The following is a 21,556-nucleotide window of genomic DNA, read 5'->3' on the forward strand; positions in this document are numbered from 1 at the left end:
CCAAAACTAAGAAATGAACTATTACACACATTATAGATCTTATTCAGATTTCACCAGTTATTTCACCAAATCCTTTATCTGACCAGGATCCAATCCAGAATACAACGTTTCATAGACTTTTTTTTTTTTTATTCTTGTTTACATGTTAAGCCTGTGTAAGGAGGCGGAACCCAAACTTATTGCACAGAAAAGGAACCCATGACACAGCCTTCAGGGGGCTCCAAGGGCAGCCATGGATGACAGTACAAGGGACAGAGGGTGTTTGGGGTAGCTGAATTGAAGAAATAATCTTTTTAAAGGCAACCTACAGCAGGAGCAAATGCAGGTTAGCATATCATATCTGTAAGGTTTTGCCACTTAAAGTTCTTTCTGCTCTGACTGGGAAATATTAAAAACATTTCTTATACTGATGCTTTTTAAGATTTCTAAAACTTGGAGTATATAAGATATAAGAATTATTTACAAATTTACAAAGTAAGGTATACTGGCACAAGTCACTATGAAAGTTTTGAGACAGACTGTGTTATGGTCCATTATTTCATTTCCAAGAAACAGAGTCAACAGCATCCATTCTGATTCACCCATGCAAGTACAGATCAGTGTTGCTGGGAGGGCTTTATTTGTTTCTGTTTGTGCGAATTTTATGTTTCTTGATTTTTATGTATCTCAAAACTTTCATAATGACCCATGTATGCCCCTCTTGGAGTAGGACAGCCGGTCAGTTATCATACAGATAACAAACCCTTATTGAGGGCTTAAAATAATCCCATGTTGTGCTAAGTGCTGGACATGAATACTTCAGTGAACATGACTGATGAGCAGGAAAGAGAATTTCCAGGTTTTCCTTAGTGAGATTGGGTCCTTCCTGCTTTCCAATGCTGTTTATTCTTCTTCTCACAATAACTGACCAACTTTGGTTACAGCCATCTCTAATACTCCTTCAATGTTATTTGTACAGTATAGCTGAAGTCAGCTATGTATTTAACGTTTAATGTGTGTAAATATATTCCACATATTTATTTTCTCTCTCCCTTTAGAAGAGATTCTAAGCCCTCCAGAAGCACTCGTCTACCCTGTATCACTCTTCAGTATCTAATACTATAATTAAAGTGAGGTCAGTCGGAACAGACACAAAGAACTGGAAAATGCAATATATGCAGAAAAGATAAAGGAACCAAGCTTCCTGCATCTGGAGAAGATGTTACATCGAAAAGATTTAGTAGTGGCCATCAAAAATACAGACTTTGAGAACAGATAATGCCAATCAGCTTTCCTTCTCTTTGGAGGACAGAACTTGTAGCATGAAGGCATTGCAGTCAAATATGAGAATAAATTTCCTGAGAGAAAAGACTGATAGATATTTAAAAGCATCTCTTATATTGATGCTTTTTAACATAAATAAAATATGAAGTAGTTAGAGTTTTTTTCCCAGCTATTTAGAGATGGGATTCACTCTTCTGGTAGAGGAGGAGGTGAAGGTTTCCAAGGCAGGGCCAGATAACTTAGGCTCACTACAGCTAGCTCCTCTTTCCCCTAAGGCAGGCTGAATTTGCAGAACATTCTCCAAATATTTTCTTTGGGTAGACCAAGCAAGAGGAAGCATAAAGTAAAAATAAGGACTAAAAGCCAAGTTCAGGAAAGTGTGGGTCATGGCACTTCCCATGTAGGTAACACTAAGTGCTCTTCCCTGCTGTGGCTTTGGTCCTACAAGTCAGCCTGTGGGACAGGGGCCACATAGGAAATAGATGAAAAAAGCAGAGATCCTCTGGGGCCAGTTCTCCATAAACTCTGATTAGCTGAAGGGGTTCTGGAAAACCTGTATGACCAAGGTATGCTCAGGGCTCCACAAGGGATGCAGAGATGAATTTGCAGTCACTTCAGGGACTCTGTGAGGGAGCTGTTCGTGTCTGCCAAGCAAAGTTTGGTGGTCTCTTAAGACAGTCACATCAGCATTAATTTTATGATTAATGTACTCATTGAAGAATCAGTGATTAGTCAGAAAACACTACATCTCCCATGAACTTAATGGAAATGAAACCCAGCCTTATGCAACTCTGTGACTTGTCATCATGGTTAAAAACCTAAATCAGGCCAAGGGGGATGGCTCATGCCTGTATCCCTAGCACTTTGGGAGGCCAAGGTGGGAAGACTGCTTGAAGCTAGGAGTTCAAGACCAGTCTGAGCAAGAGTGAGACCGTGTCTTTACAAAAAAATAGAAAAATTAGCCAGGTGTCATGGAGGGCACCTGTAGTCCCAGCTACTTGGGATGCTGAGATAGGAGAAATTTTTAGAGCCTAGGAGTTGGAGATTGTAGTAAGCTATGACAATACCACTGCACCCAAACCTGGGTGACAGAGCAAGACCCTACCTCAAAAAAAGAAAGAAAGAGAGAGAGTGTGTGTGTGGGGGGGGGGGGGGGAGGAGAGAGAGAAAGAAAGAAAGAAAGAAAGAAAGAAAGAAAGAAAGAAAGAAAGAAAGAAAGAAAGAAAGAAAGAAAGAAAGAAAGAAAGAAAGAAAGAAAGAAAGAAAGAAAGAAATTAAAATAAATAAAATAAAATAAGCCCTAAAATCAGTACATATCATTGTAGTTAAGTGGATACTGGGTCCACAACATGTGCCAGGCATTGTGCTGGACCCTGGTGATTTAGAAAAGACATAGTTTTTTTAATATCAGAGAATATGCAGCCCAGGAGGATCAACAGACAAGTAAGCCAACAGTTCCAGGGTAAGAGAGCACAGAGAGTGTAAGACCAGCTCTCATGGCTGATGAGGAGGGGAAATGGCCAGGTATGGGCTTAGAAAGGTAGGTTGTAAGACCTGAGGAGTCCAGAAAGCCACACTAAGAGCCTACCCCCAAAGAGAGGAGGCGTCACAGACGTGCCCCAAGGAGATTGACATGGTTAGCTTTGTGACTTTAAAGATCAGTGACAGCAGAAGGGAACAAAGGGAGAGACTGGAGGGAAAGGAAAAAAATTTTTTTTAACTAGGCGAGAAATGATGAGGGCCTGAATAGAAGGAGAGAGGGGGCCTGCCACAGAGAGATTTCTGAGGCAGAGTCCGCAGGTCAAGAGGACTCCCAGGAAGTGAGGGCTGGGAAGAGCCTGGGATAGCTATCAGTTTTCTAGCTAGGCAGTTCCATTTACAGACATAGGAATGAGAAAGTGGAGTCATCTTTGCAGGGGAAAGGGCAACTGAGATGTGGGAGCAGAGGATTGGAACTCTGGGCAGAATGGCCAGGTGTGGGTCCCAGCGTGAGTCCAGGTAGGAGATTGGTGGGCCCTGAGCCTCTATAGGCTGTTCAGGGGAAGCCAGGAGAAGAAGGATGGCCCTGGACTACACACTGGGACATGAGAAAGGAAGGGCCCCACCGAAACAGCGCTGGGTAAGGAGTGGATGTGGGAGGAAGGCTGGGAAGCAGCAGGTGACAGGGAGGAGAAAAAGCAGAAAGGCCAGTGCCAGAGAAGCCACGGAAAGAAGATGGACCCAGCGGCATCAAAGGCAGAGAAGAGGTCAAATGACATGAGCAAGACCCTTCTGAGGCCTGGAAAGTGCCTGCCAGATTTGGCAGCACAGATCCATCGGTGGCCTCCAACAGGGTGGTTTCAGGGGAGCAGGAGGGAAACCAGACTGCAGAGGGCTGAGTACTGTGGATTAGTCTTTTATGAAGTTAACTTTAAAGAAAAAGAGGGAAATAGGGCCATGGCTACAAAAGGATGTAGGACTAAGAAAGGAATTTATTTTATTATTTTATTTTTTTTTAAGAAGGAAGAGACTTGGACATATTTATATGTTAAAATGAAGTTAGTACAGAAACAGAAGCTCAAGACACGGAAGTAGAGATAATTAGCAGAGCCTGGCCCTGGAAAGGCCAGCCAGGTATGGGATGTAGACCCAGGTGGAAGCTCTTTCAAATACACACGTTTGCACACACATGCACACACACACACACATACACACAGTATTTTCTTTTTCTTTTTTCTTTCTTTTTTTTTTTTTTTGAGACAGAGTCCCAAGCTGTCACTCTGGGTAGAGTGCTATAGCATCATAGCTCACAGCAACCTCCAACTCGGGCGTAAATGATCCTCTTGCCTCAGTTTTTCTATTTTTAGTAGAGACAAGGTCTCACCTTTGCTCAGGCTGGTCTCAAACTTCTGAACTCAAGCAAGTATTTTCTTAATTGAAATGATTCAAGCTTTTACTAAAATATTATATAAAAGGTAATTATAATTTTTCCAATGTAATCCCCAAACCTCAGTGTTTTAAGAACCAAAAGCGACTAACTGAAGGTTATCTGACTGAGCAGTCCTTGGTAAATAGGGTCCTTGCTGCAGGAGAACATTGCCTTTTGTTTTCTGATGAGGCTTCTGTGTTTAGGGCTTTCTGTGCATTGAGTGACTTCACCGCACCCAGGCCTATTAATCACCAGGTCTGGCAGTGCTTCTGTAATGCGCCTACCACATGGACAATCCTGGTCATGCCAATCCAAGTTTATCTGGTAGGCCCTGACACCATGGCCAAAGGACAAACGAGATAAGGAGAGTCAACTCCACACATCTCTGACCCATCAAAGGAAATCATATCACTGGCAGGTAGCACTCTTGAGTTCCCTGGTACCAAAGAACACTGAAGAAACCTGCTAAACCGGGATAATGAAAACCAACCAGCACAATTGTTTCTAATGCTAACATTTCCTATTTTATCATCTTTAGAACTAACTGACACACTGGGAAGCTAACTTAGGCTTCATTTATAGATAAATGTAATGAGAAAGGTGAAAAAGATGAAAATTAGAAAGGAAAAAGGTCATATATGATTCAGAGCCCTTATATTATATTATGCAGCTGGTACTTGGGTTTCAAAATGCAGAGATAATTGCCTCTGAAATCAAAGGCAGTAGTCTCAACAGAAAAGGTAGGGGGGCCTCATTCCATTTTGTTCCATGACATTAAGTCAAATAAATCAAGACTCATTTAACTTGACTAATTTCTGAGGACTTTCAACTCAGCTCCCAGCAAGCCCTAATGCTCATGGGAGAAAAGGGAGTGGGTCAGGCTCGGAGGTAGGCAGATCCTTTGCAAGATTCTGACAGATTTAATAATATCTCCATGTTCCTAAAGCTCTGTTCCTAGAGATGCAAAACTGGCATTTAAAGACCCAAGGATTAAAATACAAAAAAAAGTTTGTAAAGAGAATAGCTCATGTTAGACAGGCTTCAGCAAAAAGACTCACAACATAAGACACATACACACACCCACACACCTGCACACGAGAACTCAAAATGAAAACACGACGCCAAAAGCAAACCTCCAGATGTGATTCTAAATGATAAGCGTCTAAAGAAAGAATGTGTATTAAAGTGCATAAAGAGTAGTTTAAAAAGGAAAACTGCTTATTTACGTAGTATTACCATAAAGAATATGCGTTCCAGGGAGGTGATTTGTAATGAGAGTCTCTTCTTTAGAGGGCACATGCACCCACGCCGACGTCAGCAGAAAGCCCTAGGAAACATCCCAGGAAGAAGCAATTTGGTGTTGTTGATATGAGCTGCAAACTCTTCCTGAAATAGTTACATTAGGCTAGATGTGGACAGGACTCATGTCTAGCCATGCTCCAAGCTAATGGAAAAACAATTTTAAATCAAAGGCAGATATTTTGATAGCAGCCCATGTGGAAGAAACAAGCTTCAATCATTTCTCTAGGCACCTCATTTTGCTAAACTCATTGGCTGAAAAAATGGCAAGATTGCACCAGATATTATATCTTGGCAGATAGTTATGGGAAATAAGGGCCTCTCTTACCTGATCATTCAGAAATTGTGCTCAAGTTTCTTAGCAACAATCTAAAGCCTTGGAAAATTCTTGGGAAGTAATTTTGGTTGTGATCATCATGGGGTCTTATTATAAAGGTGACAGATTATATCACAGCTATTATATATCCTAGTTCAAATGTTTAAGGTGTTTATAGTTGGAAGAATATAACTCTTTTCCCGCAATAAAATTTATCACTCAGAAAGTGATTTTAGAGAGTTTATGTATATTTTAATCTCTGAATAAGACAAAATCACTTCCAAGCTATTTGAACGATCGCTCATAAGTAAAAAACTATGTATGCATGTAGTCTAACAAAATTAATATATAACTTTCCAGAGTTCCTTTTCAAAGGTTTTTAATCTGTTTAGTTGTGAATGAAACTTTTGTAGCTAGCTCCCTCTTACAGTGCTATACTGGTATACATAATTTGCTGAACAAGATCTCTGGAGAAAACAAAGGAAAGGGGAGGAGCTGTTAGGAGATCCGGAAGACACATGACTTGAAAACCATACTTTTGGAAGTTATTCATGGGAAGAAGAATTCTTGAAGTAGAACGAGAAGAGTGGTTGCCATCAAAAACTATCAAAATAACACCCTGTATTTTAGTAGATTCTGAGTCCTGATAGAATCTGCAGCTAATCTGTTAATAAGCCGAAAGTTCCAACTGTAGCTAATAGCATTTTTAATTAGCTAACCTGAAAACTACCCATGAAAGTCTGGCTAATATTAAGTCTTACAGAGAACAAGAAGAGTTGTATTCATTTAGAGTTTGAAGAAGTGTTATCGACAAATTTGAAAATGTATTGGTTTTTCATGAGACTAATAGAGGGCTAATGTTGTTAAAGTGGGCTTATTCTTCAAAAATTAAATATTAACCAACTTTGAGCATTCAGAGGTCAGATTTTCCTAATCAGATACACCTCATAGGTAGTTCCAGTCTGTGAAGATTGTGTGTTAAGAATTAGGCTGCCGGGTGGCGCCTGTGGCTCAAGGAGTAGGGCGCCGGTCCCATATGCCGGAGGTGGTGGGTTCAAACCCAGCCCCGGCCAAAAACCACAAAAAAAAAAAAAAAAAAAAAAAAAAGAATTAGGCTGCTGGGTGGCCCCTGTGGCTCAAAGAAGTAGGGCGCCGGCCCCATATACCAGAGGTGGCAGGTTCAAACCCAGCCCTGGTCAAAAAAAAAAAAAAAAAAGAATTAGGCTGCTCTTCAATGCTGTGTATGGAAACTTAAAAAAAAAAAAAAAAGTTAGTCTACCCTAAGGGACACATTCTTAATAAACTAACCTCCTAAATAAATTGTATTCAACTCACAATTACATGCAATCTTTTCTGTCTGTATCAGACAATTCTTTCACCTAATACATCCGACTTTTTGGAGGTGGGTAAGCAGAGTAAAGGTGTTAGTATGAAGTGATTTTACCAGCTCACTTATGATTAGATTGCATGCACTAGATTGCTCATGCAATCTTTTGCTGAGTACACTGAATAACAAGCCCCATTTACTTCTTCCAAGATCAGTGACATATAGATATGTTCACACATTAAAACACTATTTTCACTCAGTGAGTCATGATCCTTTAGATAAATATTTACTGGTATAAAAAGATATTCTCTCTTTCTCTCTCTCACACACACACAAAGATATGCATACTATGCTAAGTGAAATGACCAAATTTCAAAGAGTATGTACAAGAAAGATAGTTACCAGAGGCTGGAAAGGGGAGTCAGTAGAGGGAATAAAATGAGGATAGTTAACAGGTACAAAAACATGGTGAGATAGAATGAACAACATCTATAGCACAAAAAAGTGATTGTAGTCAACAATGAGTTATGATGTACTCTAAAATAACACGGAATCAAGATAATTCCAACCAAAGAAATGAAAAATGCTGGAGGTGATGATACCCCAATTACCCTGATTTGATTATTACACATTGTATTCCTGTATCGAAACATCGCATGTGCCCTATAAATATATACACCTATTATGTATTATGTACAATTAAAAATTAAATAGTATATATGATATAAAACCATTTTAATAGCACAAATCACCATTTGCAGAGAAGAAGGTCTGGAAGGACATGCACAAAGTGGTAGGATAATGGGAGGCTGCCTTATTTTTTTCCTATGCTGAACAGTATTCTTTTATAGTAAGGAAAAAATAAGTTTGGCCAAATTGACTGGGCAGAATCTTGGTAATTGATTGGTAAATGAATCTATTTCATTCATTTAATTAATTTATTCAGCAAGCATTTATTAGCCCCCACTCAGTGTCAAGTATAGCTCTAGGCCCGGGGACGCAAAAGTGAGCAAAACAGATGAAAAGCATAATCTTGCCCAGGTATGGTGGCTCACGCCTATAATCCTAGCACTCCAAGGTGGGTGGATCACTTGAGCCCAGGAGTTCGAGACCAGCCGGAACAAGAGTGAGACACCTTCTCTACTAAAATAGAAAACATTAGCTGGGCGCTGTGGCAGGCAACTGTAGTCCCAGCTCCTTGGGAAGCTGAGGCATGGGGATTGCTTGAGCCCAAGAGTTTGAGGTTGCTGTGAGCTTTGACGATGCCACTGTATAACCCCAGGGTGTCAGAGTGAGACTGTTGCAAAAAAATTAAAAAATAAAATGCATAACTGTTGTGCTTACATCTAGCAGGGAGAGCAGAACCACTGCATATGGTTGCATTGGTTGAGCAAAGTACAACCACCATCTTCACACATGATGGCCTAAAAGAGGGAGACAGAAAAAACAAAATACCATGAAACATGGGAAGAAGCACAGAGAGAGGACAGAGCTGTGTGTGCTAGTGGGGAGGCAGGTGGATGCTAACTGCAATTTCATATACAGTGGTCAAAGATGCTTCATTAAAACAACAGTTGCACACAGACCTAAAGGAGGTTAGGAAGCAAGATCTGCAGTTATCTGGGGAAAGGACAGCAAATACAGAAACTCAGGAAGCAGCCTGCTTGGTGTGTCCAAGGACCAACAAAAGGCCTGGGTGCCTGGGAACGGAAAGAATGGGGGGAGTCATGGCAGATGAGGCAGGGAGATAGCTGGGGGTGAGACTGGCTTGGACTTGGAGTGAGAGGTGAAGCTATTAGATAGTCTGGGACAGGAGTAACATCATCTCATTTACACATTAACTCCAGCTATAATCTTCAGAACAGGCAGAAGGGGGCCAAAGGTGGAACAGGAGCAAAGTTACTGCAATAATCCAGGTGGTGGCTTGGTGGCGGCGGCTTTTGCCCTAGTGGTAACAGTGAAAGTGGTGACCAGTGGATATATTTTGAAGCTGAAGCAGACAGGGTCTGCTGATAGATTGAATATGGCGAGTACGAGAAAGAACGCAGGACGAGCAGTTTGCAATAGGAGTGGGGCCCCAGGGTAGCAGGGGCAGCCAGATTTGAACATACTAAGTTGAGGATGTTATAAGATGTTCAGGACATTTCAATCTTTGGACACCAGTGAACTTGAAGACTGTTTTTTGTCTGGGCTCCCAAGGAAAGGAGTGGGAAGACAGTCTTGTAAATCAAGTGACATTTTGGGGGACTGGTCTAAGAGCTGAGCAAGCTGCTGAAGTTTCCTGGAAGAAGCAACAAAGAGAGTCTGATAGGACACACACACACACACACAAGTTTCTTATATGAAATTCTGGTACTCAATAGAATAAATAGTGTTAATAAAAATGGCAAATTTTAGGATAAGGTGGTTTTGGTATTTTTTTGAGACTCCCAAGTCAAGCCATTAAATTGCTTCAGAATGGACTAAGCCTGACAAACATGTAAGACCAAGCATTTCCTGAGAACTGACTCTATGCAACTAAGAAAATAAACTTAATATTGCCTATTGCCTCCAACTAGTATTGCGGAGACACTAGTTTTAAATTTATATCATAATAGGAACATTGGATTTATCAGGCCCCCAAGTCACCCTTTTATCACAGAGAATGGGAAATACTGAAGCATCCACATAAATTTCTCCAGACCACATTTCATGTCAGCACTCAAAAGAGAAAATACACTTGACAAGCTGGACCAAACAGATGGTATCAGTTTGGTGATGTTTTCAGTAGTCCAAGGTAAAATGGAAAAAAAAAAATACTAGAATGATTTTTTTTTTAATTTACATGATTTTAAAGTTGCTTGATTTCTGAGGCAGTCTTTGTTTTAGTGTTTCTTATAAGAAATGATGGTGAGAAATAGATGGTAATGTTATGTTTGTTTTCATTTCTGTTTGGGCTAAAGACAAATACAAGGCAATGTATAGGTCTCTACACATTGTTAAGTTAGCAGATCTGAGACATGGACAGGTTTGGCAAATGATGACCTGGAGAAAACGTACGTGCTGCCACTGCAGCATTTGACGTGCCTGGTTTCCCATGGCTGATTGAGCTCAGCAATGAGCCTAGAGTGCCCAGGTCAGCAATCCTGTCTCCCCACTGGAGGGACACCACCGTGTGCCTTCCTTCCAGTTTTCCTAGATGACCTCAACCAAAGCTTCATGAGAATTAAAAATGGTTCCTCTTAAATTATCAGTGCAAATGTTCTGGGAAGTAGCAGTGATCTAAACATCAGAAAACCTGGTTCTGGGGCAGCCTTTGCTGCTGACCAGCTTTGTCACCTTGGGCAAGTCATCTTGCATCTCACAGTCACAGCTCTTTCTCTTCTTTCTTTTTTAAAAAGGTATTCTTTTTAATTGACACATAATAATGATATATATTTATGGGGTACAGTGTGGTATTTCAATACATACATATGTGTAATAATCAAATCAGGGTAGTTAGCATATCTATCACCTCTATTTATGATTTCCTTGGGTAGGGAATATTAAAAATCTGCTCTTCAGCTATTTGAAAATATATAATATGTCACTGCTAACCAAAGTCATCCTACAGCACTTTGGAACTTTCTAGAGCTTTCTCCTTCTTTCTAGCTGTTTTCTTTTTTTTTTTAAGACAGAATCTTGCTCTGTCACCACCCTGGGTAGAGTGCCGTGGCTTTATGTCTAGCTCACAGCAACCTCAAACTCCTGGACTCAAGGAATGTTCCTGCCTCAGCCTCTGAGTGGCTAAGACTACAGGTGCCTGCCGCAATGCATGGATTATTTTTCTATATTTAATAGGGATGGGATCTCACTCTTGCTCAGGCTGGTCTCCAACTCCTGAGCTCAAGCGATCCTCCTGTCTTGGCCTCCCAGAATGTTAGGATTACAGGCGTGAGCCATTGTGCTGGGCCTCTAGCTATATTTTTGTGTTCGTTAACCACATCTCCCTATCCCTGTTCCATCTGTCCTTCCTCTAGTAATATTATTCTATTCTTCTATGAGATCCACTTCTCAGCTTCCATATAAAAGTGAGAACATGCAATATTTTTCTTTTTGTGCCTGGCTATTTCACGTACCATCATGTCCTCCAGGCTCATCCATGTTTCTGTGAATGGTAGGATTTCATTCGTTTTTATGGCCAAATATTATTCCATTGCATAAAAATACCACATTGTCTTTACCCATTCATCTGCTGATGGACACTCACACTGAGTCCATCTTTGCTATTGTAAATAGTGCTATAATAAATGTGGTGCAATTATCTGTTGGACAGACTGATCTCCCTCAATGACTTCCATTTGACATCGTATCCAGTAGTGAGATTACTGGATCTTATGGTACTTCTTTTTTGATTTTTTTGAGGAAGTACGATACTGTTTTCCACTCTGGCTATCCTCGTTCACATTACCGCCAACAATGTATGGGTGTTCCCTTTTCTCCACACCCTCACTAGCATTTTTTGTTTTTTTGGTCTTTTTGAAAATAGCCATTATCTAACTGGGGTGAGATGATATCTCATTATGACTTTGACTTGTATTTCTCAGATGATTTCTCTTCTCTCCCAAATATCATCTGCCCTACCTATCTGAAAGGCTACTGTAAAGAACAAATAATATATTTATAAGAAAGTACTTTGAAATTGATAAAATCATATTTATCTCCTTTTTTGCTTTTCTCTTTTATTTCAAAAAATTCATGAGTACAAGTATTTTATGTTATGTGCTAAAATCATATTATCTTTACATATTCTACAAATATGAGATGACATAATTATAATTATTAACAAATTTTTATTGCATGGATACCATGTGTCGTCTTCTATTTTAGGTTTCAAGGGAAAATAGGATAATTTTGGCCATTAAGAGTCTTCCAATCTTGCCAGCAAGAAAGGATATATACATAAGGAGACAAAAAGCATTCAGCCACATAGGTGCCAAAAGAGTGGTCTAGATGATCACAGTGGAAGAGATCAGAGAAAAGATCATCCCAGGTGAGAGGAGGCAGCACTTAAGTTGGCCTTAAAGTAAGAGTAGCTTAGTTAAGTAGGGAGGACGAGAGGGCTGCTGGTGAGTCAGGGAAATGAGTATGTCACTTTGGCTGGGTGGGGCAGTGGGGTGGCTGTGTTGTACCAGAAACACAGTAGAAGATGTTGGTTGGTAGCGTGGTATACACAGGGAGCAGGAGGAAGATACAGTTGTGCATGTAGGTCAGGGTTGGATGACAGAGTTCCTGGAACACCCACTCAAGGGTGCTGCTTTATCCTTTAGAACAGCGGTTTTCGACCTTCCTCATGCTGCAGCCCTTTAATACAGTTCCTGTGGGTCAAGACCCACAGGTTGAGAACCGCTGCTTTAGGGGACTGAAGAGGGGAGTTTCGGGAGTGAGGACACCCAGTTAAGAAATTATGGAAATAAAGTGATAGAGACTGGGGTGGCAGTGAGAATGAGAAGTAAAGGAAGGATGAGACTAGCTCTTAGGGAACCTTAAAGTGAAGGTTTTAGACAATGCCAAGGCTTGACCTATTGGAAACTAAGAGAATGATGCCATGATTAACTGAAATAGACCTGAGGAAGCCATGGTGTGAGCCAAGTGCAAGTAAAGTGAGTGAGTGGGCTAAGAGAAAACAGACAGCTCCAAGAATTGGAACAGTAAAAGGAAGGCCTAAAGACGGGAGCTTAGGTGGTAGTACAAGCAGGAGAAGGTTTTTGTTCGTTTGTTTTTAAGTGACAGGCAGGTAAAGAAAACTAGAGAGTGAGACGTTAACTAAATATGCTGAGGGATTAAGGGGCACAGTCTCCAAAGGACCCTGCTGAGTCAGCACTGGTGGACCAGTGTCCCCATCTTGTAACTCCTACTAATGCTGCACGGTCTGCACAGAAAGTTGTGGCAAAGGGTGCTTGGACTCTGGTGCTTCCAGGCTCACCCTTCTCTTTCCTCTTCCCACATGCACACTTTTTGGCTCCTCCTGAATTATCATCTGCTTAGGATAAAAGTCATGGCAGCTAACATTTATTGAGCACTCAGTCTGCTCCAGGCATTAACTATGTTAACATTCAGACTTTCCCTATGAGGTGGTATTATCATTATTCCCTTTTCTAGGTGAGAAAACTGGCTCTGAAAGGTATCAGAGATGGAAGTGAGCTCTGAGCTGAGGCAGTCTAACCTCAGGGGCTACAATAAACCACCTCCATTTGCACCTCTATTCTTTTTTCTCAGCCCCATAGGGATTTGGAAACCCAGGTCTGATCTTTAGTGGTGTGGTGACCAGGAATCACGGCAGGGCATGGCTCCAGGTGATAATCCCTCAGGTCACTCCCTGCTGCTACCTGTGAGGCATGTTGTAATGGCCTAACCTAAGCTCTGGGATACTTCTTCGGAACTTCAAAGTGGACCTGGTGTTATTTCAGGTCCACTTTCAGACAGCTAATGGTTGTCTTTTAAGAGAACTAAATCTAAGATTTTTGTCACCTTCTGAGATGAACTCCCAACTGAAATAAGAGTTATGGAGCTGGGGCGGCACCTGTGCCTCAAAGGAGTAGGGCGCCGGCCCCATATACCGGAGGTGGTGGGTTCAAACCTGGCCCCAGCCAAAAACTGCAAAAAAAAAAAAAAAAAAAAAAGGAAAGAAAGAAAGAAAAAGAATTATGGATCTGGTATCTGAGACATCAGCAAACTCTGTTCTTAATACTGAATTACAAATATCTGGGGGGAAACATCAAATGCCTATAGGCCCAGGCGCCACCACAAATAAATCAAATGGGCTGGGAGTAAGAAAGACAGGGCAGCAGAGTGTCATATGCCAAGTGACATTAGGTTTAAGGAGACAAACAGGAGCAGCAGAAGCTATGAATGACACGGTAGAAAGCTGGGCATCAATAGCGGGTCTCTACTACTACACAAGAAAGAGGGAAGCCGGCGTACTCACAGCTGGAAAGAGAAACCAGAAAGGTTCATTTTCTGCGTGTATGAAAACTCTTGATGATTTAAATGTTGGCAACTATTTCACAATTTCAAAACCCAGTGGGGACCACCCCTATAAGGCCAAATAAAACACGTCTGCTAGCCAAATGTGGCCTCAAGGAGTCCGCCTGTGACCTCTGCTCTACATACATCCTACTGTTCCTGTAGTTGACAGGACACAGAGAGGGCTGAGGCCCTTCCCAGCTCTTTTTTTTTTTTTTTTTTATTAAATCATTAATGCGATCATGGAGCACCATACACTGGTTTTATAGACCATTTGACATATTTTCATCACACTGGTTAACATAGCCTTCCTGGCATTTTCATAGTTATTGTGTTAAGACATTTACATTCTACATTTACTAAGTTTCACATGTACCCTTGTAAGATGCACCGTAGGTGTAATCCCACCAATCACCCTCTCTCTGCCCATCCACCCCCTTCCCTCTCCCCCTTCCCCATATTCTTAGATTATAACTGGGTTATAGTTTCATATCAAAGCCATAAATTAGTTTCATAGTAGGGCTGGATGCATTGGATACTTTTTCTTCCATTCTTGAGATACTTTACTAAGAAGAATATGTTCCAGCTCCATCCATGCAAACAGGAAAGAGGTAAAGTCTCCATCTTTCTTTAAGGTTGCATAATATTCCACGGTGTACATATACCACAATTTATTAATCCATTCGTGGATTAATGGGCACTTGGGCTTTTTCCATGACTTAGCAATTAGGAATTGGGCTGCAATAAACATTCTGGTACAAATATCTTTGTTATAATGTGATTTTTAATTCCTCTACTAGGTATATACCTAGCTCTTTTTAAAATGCCCTCCCAAAGACTACCCTGATGGCTGCTGAGCCAGATGTGTGCCAAGATTTTCCATAGAGTTCTTCGTGCACATTCATGTGTGGACACTGTAAATAATCCATCTCATGAAAAGTTAACTAGGCCTTGAACTCATTCAGTAAGGCCACCATCTGGGAGTCTTCAGAAACAGTGAATTGTCAGCACTGTAAACATTTTAGGCTTCAGGGAGGACACTGACTTTTTCCAAACTAATCACCCCTGCCAGTCAAGATTTGCTGTATGGGTTCAAGAACAAGGTGTTCATTTAACAACAATAACAAAAACAGTGAGGACGAAAACCGGACCGTCATCATAATGAAAGGCCTAAAAGCAAACTGCGACTTCCCTAATAAGGCGACAGCCAAAGTCGGCTCCCGGGCGGTGGAGTGCCAATACGATTAATCAGTCCATCTTCAGTCTTCTCACGACAGCAATATTAACATTTTGCTTTATTCTGTTTATATGGTGCTGACAGGCCTTCAGCATGCTGGGCCTACTTGCTGGAGATTAATGGCCATTCTTACACTGAGGTGAAACCAGGCAGGGAGAGAATGCCTTCAGGACTAGATAAGAACTGGATTCTCTTGCATTTTTTTTTTGTTGTTGTTGTTGCTCCCCTACTACCCATCAAGTCCTCCCTCTTGTGATTTCTCTCAGGGATATGTGAGATTAGTGCCCAGCATGTTCCCCCCATAGCTTAAACCGCACCCACTCTAGATGTTATATTCTCAGGCAAAACAAAGGGAACCTTAAATATTGATTTTGGATAAACTTATCACCTCTAACGGTATTGTTGGCTAATTTTGTTTTTAAGAAGTCAGATCCCATTTAATAGTACCAGGAATTTTAACATAACAGGTGAACAACAGTTCTGCTTTGTATTTATGATTATTTTCATGAACACTGAAGAAGGGAAAGTTGATAGTAAGTGATCTGGCTCCAGAAAGTATGGACACCCCCAAAAATATCTTAGAGATTATTTCGCTAGTTACATTTCAAAAGAAATCAAAAAGATTTGAAATAATACAAGAAGACCAGTCCCCCTTTACCTATACCCCTGCCCCCCGAGTTGTAAGAGTACTGCTTATTGCTGGCATTCTTTTCTTGGCCCAAGTTGAAAAGAAATAGTGATGTAAAATACTGTTTTAACAAGTTTATAAGTATAGAAAATTTAAAATAACAAAATTTAAAAAGAAATCCATGTGCCTCCTTTAAGTTTCTGTAGCAATGTTACGCCGTTTGCTTTCAAGGAGTGTCTTCTCTACCTAATTTATGAAACAACCACACAGATAAGTATGCATTGTATACGTAGGAACTACAGCCTCAGCTCCAGCTGGCTTTGCAACCCATTCCCCTTCGCTCACTCTTCTCCTGACACAGTAGCAGGAAAAGGGGATTAATTCTAGCAGAAAGGACATCAGGGTTTGGCTTTTAAGTCAAGCATTATATTAAAAAGACTTAAAGCAAGATATAAGAAGAGTCTAGGATAAGAAAGCAATATTAATAATAATAATAGCATTTGTGAGTACTTCCTATGTACAAGCACTATTTTAAATCGGTTACGCAGACTCATTTAACACAACACAATACGCTGAGGGAAGAGTTAATAATTTTTGCAGGACATTTCAGAGAGTAAAACAATATACCAAGCTAGATTTGGACAGATCTTGAATTCCATACTTGTCCTTTAATAATTTATCTAGTGCAAAAGTTATACTGGAGAGAGAAGAAACTAACGTTAGACAGATTAGTTAAAAGGATGTTGCCATAGTCCAGAGATTCTGAAGAAGGTGGTGTATTGGAAGTGAAAAAGGAAAAATCTGAGAGCTATCTCAGCAACAGAAAGGACTAAATTTTTTGACTGATTTGTTTGCTCTTTCATTCATGTGTTTATTTGTTTTAAATGGATTGAACACTATGCTAACTTACAATTAGGGAATTAAGAAGAAGAATTTGAAGATGACTCCTCCTCCCAAATTGGGCTGCTAGTGACAACTAATGGTTGCCAGTGTCTAAAGTGACAACTAATATACATCCCGCCCTCCCTCTGTATCTATCCATTCTATTCTTAATTGAACACCTACCTTGTGCCAAGCATTGTATTATATAACAGCCAGGCATAAGTTCAGGAAAGAAAAATGAAAGGAAGTAAAAAGACTACTGGCGGGCAGCACCTGTGTCTCAAAGGAGTAGGGTGCCGGTCCCATACGCCAGAGGTGGTGGGTTCAAACCCAGCCCTGGCCAAAAACTGGGAAAAAAAAAGAAAGAAAGAAAAGAAAAGAAAACAAAAGACTACTGGCTTCATCCTCATGGCTTTGGGAGTATCTTCTTTGCAGAACTTCCTTATTTTTCCTGGTGGTCTGGCCATAAGGCGCAGTACATGGTGGTAAACCACCAGACTGCTGGAGTAGAGTAGGGATTCTTAGTCATCCATATGAGAAGACCTCATATTTAATTTCTAAATATGTATCCTGATTTGGCATATTTTACCCAAAGCAAAACACTACACCACAAAGGTAGCTAACATGATTCCCACGTGTAGATATTAAAATCATCTAAAAATACAAGCAGAAGAAAAATAAGCTTTGAGCAGAGCCAAAAGGTACTGAAAATAATGGAACGAACATACTTGGAACATCAAAAATCTTGTATCTAGTTTAGTTGGTAAACTAGTTTGAGACACATAATTCTATTGTCTTCCAAGGAAGGTCCTGATTTTTTAAAATTAAAATCTACCAAAACTTTGTAAGAATAAATCCTACCCACTTTCTGGTGGTAGAATGACTACCACTGAGAAGCATTTTACTTTATGGCAGCTGCCTTTTCATTATTATTTTATGAGAGACTGTGTAGATAATTATGTATCCCTCACTATCCACATTTGGTTCTTTTAAAAATGTCTTCTTCAGATACCTGGAGTTATGTCAGTGTCTTTGGATCTAACTGATATCAATTTGCAAACTCCACCACTTTCATACTTTCCAAAGGTTCTTACGCAGGTAAGCTTACCTCCGAAAACATATAACATGACTAATGTATGCTGCTGGTCATTTCTATTAAAACAAAAAAATAAAAAGGTATTTTTAGGGACTTAGGAACACAGTCAACAATCATTTCAAGTATAAGCTAGTTCGTGTATGTCAATGGTAAGACTTTAAATGCCCATAAAACCTAACTGTAAATGGAGGAATTTTATGAGAGCAAGCACATTTTGACTTTGATTTTATTTTGAAGGTCTGAGTCTGGTTTGGACTTGTGTGTTGTATGAGCTACGATCTCACTAAGCTATGAGAAAGCTGACTGCACCAACTGTAAAATGAAAAGGCACAGTCCCGGGCCTATTTTAATCCTGGCTCTCCTGCCTACATCATTTACGAGTTAGGGTGTTTCTTTTTGTATGGAATGTAAGATCTGAATAACCACCTACTTATTTCTCATTGAAAGTGTTTTTTAGTTATGAAATATTTCAAACATGCTTATTTTTCCTGATAATAAACAGGAGTTAAAATTGGCAAAAGTATAAAACACTGCATAAGTAACTAATGAAGATACTCTCGTGATTATTATCTTAAATTAACACGTTGGCTAGAGAAATCTTCACCTTCCCGGGCACTCGCTTGACAGTTCAAAGCCTTTAGATACATTGAGACCTTATTTTCATTTTGCTCCACCCAATCAAATAGAAGACCTTGTGGGAAAAAGTCTAAGAGGAGCCCAGAGGGAGGCCTGTGGTGGGAAGGCACAGGGAGAATGGCAGAATCAGAGGAGGTCAGGGTTGGAAAGGGCGTTGGAGATCATCTAACCACCCTCCCAGGGCAGGAAAGGAAAACAAACCGGAGCTGTCTGGCTTTTATGACTCTTACCTGCGGCGCAGATCCTCGGCCACCGCGGCCCGGCAGCTGAATAAATAGGCTCGGAGCGATTTCAGCCGCTGCCGCAGCCGCACCACGGCAGCCAGGGGCTCGGCGTGCTGGTACAGCATGGGGTTCTCCTGCTGGATGTCGATCAGGGGCTCTTCATACACATACTCCAGGAACTCTTTGGCCTGCTTAGACACCTACAAGACAAGCTTCATCAATCAGTTCTGCCGAATCACCCAGCTTTCCATATCTGCTCAAAGTAGGATTCATAGCTTAACATCAGAGTAAAATTATTTTCCGAACAGAGCCATATGAAAAAGCCCATAGTTGAATGAAACATGAATTTTGGCTTCCTTCTCTTATATCTAGAAACTCAGCTAATGACACAGGCTATGCTGACTTGCTATGACAATGCCAATTTCCTGGGGTTTTTAAAATATGTATATTGTACTGTAGTTACTAAGATGTCACCAATGAAGGAAACTGGGCGAAAGGTACACAGGATCTCTCTCTACTCTCTATGTAATTTCCTGTGAATCTTAATTATTTCTAAAATAAAAAGACAGGAGAAAAAAAGGAATCAAGACCCTCTTAACAGCCAATACTGACTTAAAAATGACTTAAATATATATATGTGCATAATATATATGCATATTCCATAACACCTTTTAAAAGTAGCCACTTTCATAAAGTAGGTAAATTATGCACATACTACAAAATTCTAAAGGAATAAAAAGATATCCTAAAAAAAAAAATACGTTTAGAATAGAAAACAGGCTAAATACACTGCTTCAGTAACTAGAAAGGCATTGCTCTTCTGAGAACAACTTAGAACTTGGGCAGACTCTGGCCAATACATCCGTACAACTCTATATCTACTACTAGTAATAAATAACAAAGATCATGAAGTTGATTTCAAAATGTGCTGCTAAGCCAGGTGTGGTGGCTTACATTTGTAATCCTAGCAGTCTGGGAAGCCCAGGCAGGTGGATTGCTTGAGCTCACGAGTTCAATACCAGCCTGAGCAAGAGTGAAACCCCATTTCTACTAAAAATAGAAAAAATCATCCGGGAGTGGTGGCATGTGCCTGTAGTTCCAGATATTCAGGAAGCTGAGGCAAGAGGACCGCTTGAACTTGAGTTGGTTGTGAGCTATGATGACGCCATGGCACTCTACCCAGAGCAACAGAGTAAGACTCTGTTTCAAAAAATAAATAGATAAAAAATAATAAAAAAATAGAAATGTCTTGCCATTAAGTGAAATAAACAGTGCATCGGAAACACAATGCATCAAAGATATAGAGGAAGTAACTTAAATAATGCAGTAACGTGGGAAATTTTACAGAATGTCTACGTATCAGTTCACTGACACCGAGATATAGATTGACTGGTGATACACATAAAAGTTTCCACTAACACCTTTCTAGGAGCAAAGCTGGATTTCAGCATTAAAACAACAACAACAACAACAAAAACCCTGCTTGTTAAAAAGAAAATTGGAAATCTACTAAGTTTTATACTCTAGGCTAGAAGCATATTAAGACAAACACAATGCAGTTCCTACCCTTGAAGGGCTCCCTATTAATTATAAGAGACAAATATTCAAAATACACTTATGCCTATAGTCCCAGCACTGTGATAGGCAGAGGTGGAAGGATTGTGTTAGGCCAAGAGTTTAAGACTAGCGAGAGCAACATAGTGAGACCCCTGTCACTCCTGTCTCTACAAAAAATGTTTTTTAAAGATTAACCAGGTATGGTGGTATACACCAATAGTCTCAGCTACTTGGAAGGCTGAGGCAGAAGGATCACTTGAGCCAAGGAGATCACTTCAGCCCAGGCAACAGAACGAGGCCCTATCTCTGAAGTAAACAAACCAAAAACTGCGTGTAACTTCTGGCATGTATAAAAGAGTTATGGATGAGGCCTATTTGAACTTTAAGGGAGGAAGAAATCAACTGTGTGGTCAGGAGAGGGCTAGGAGCCAGGAAAGGCCAAGCAAGCAATACTGGATCTGGGTTTAGAAGATAAATACAAATTCACTTAGTGGACAATGGTGGGACAGAGGAGAGTGTAACTGGCAGGCACAAACAGAAAACTCCCTCAATATGTACATGGGATAATTAGATGTATAGCTATTGTGTGTTGATTAAAAATACAAATTTCTTATACATATATGAGAAATTCAATATTATCATTTTCTTAACTTCGTAAAGCTCATACTAAAGTTTATGTTCCTTTATAGCAATGCAAAAATTACATCATTAAAAAAGTAAGTATTTTTTTTTCCTTATAAAGAATTAATTTTGAGGCAGCTGTTACATGGTATTATCCTGTGGCTTCTGGCAGAGTTAGAGTTAGAGACTTCGAGAAGCCTACAGTCTGCAAACCCAGGTCAAAAAGAGGCACCTAGTTTTAGTCAAAACCTTCAACTATTTAATAAGATTGGAAATAACAGTTATTCAAAGGTGATAGGACTAAATAAACAATCCTCCCTCTTATTTTTCAGGCATATAGACAAAGGAGCATGTCTGATATTGTAGCAGGCTTTAGGCACTCAGAGGAGGATAAAACAGGCAGGGCCCTTCCTTAGGGAGCTCACAGTTAAGTGGGAAAAGATAGAATTGGGTTTAAATATTTTATTTATAATGTTTAAATATTTGCTATATTTAAATATCTTAAAATGAGGAAAAACCTGATGGCGTTCAGGGAAATGAAGTACAATCCACTTGAAACTGTTGCCAAAAAATGATGT

At 40.2% G+C, this 21,556-nt stretch overlaps 1 protein-coding gene across 7 annotated transcripts in view; it reads right to left on the reverse strand.

Moving 5' to 3' along the window:
- Positions 1-21,556, reverse strand: part of PLEKHM3 (pleckstrin homology domain containing M3) — a 180,108-nt gene that overhangs the window by 74,332 nt on the left and 84,220 nt on the right. For all 7 annotated transcript variants that reach the window (XM_053597635.1, XM_053597637.1, XM_053597638.1 and 4 more), the window contains one exon: positions 18,807-19,000. In XM_053597635.1, the coding sequence (XP_053453610.1) occupies positions 18,807-19,000 (194 nt within the window). The remainder of the gene's footprint in view (positions 1-18,806; positions 19,001-21,556) is intronic.

Source organism: Nycticebus coucang, chromosome 7 (genome assembly GCF_027406575.1).
Source record: "Nycticebus coucang isolate mNycCou1 chromosome 7, mNycCou1.pri, whole genome shotgun sequence".
In the NCBI taxonomy this organism is placed as follows: Eukaryota; Metazoa; Chordata; class Mammalia; order Primates; family Lorisidae; genus Nycticebus; species Nycticebus coucang.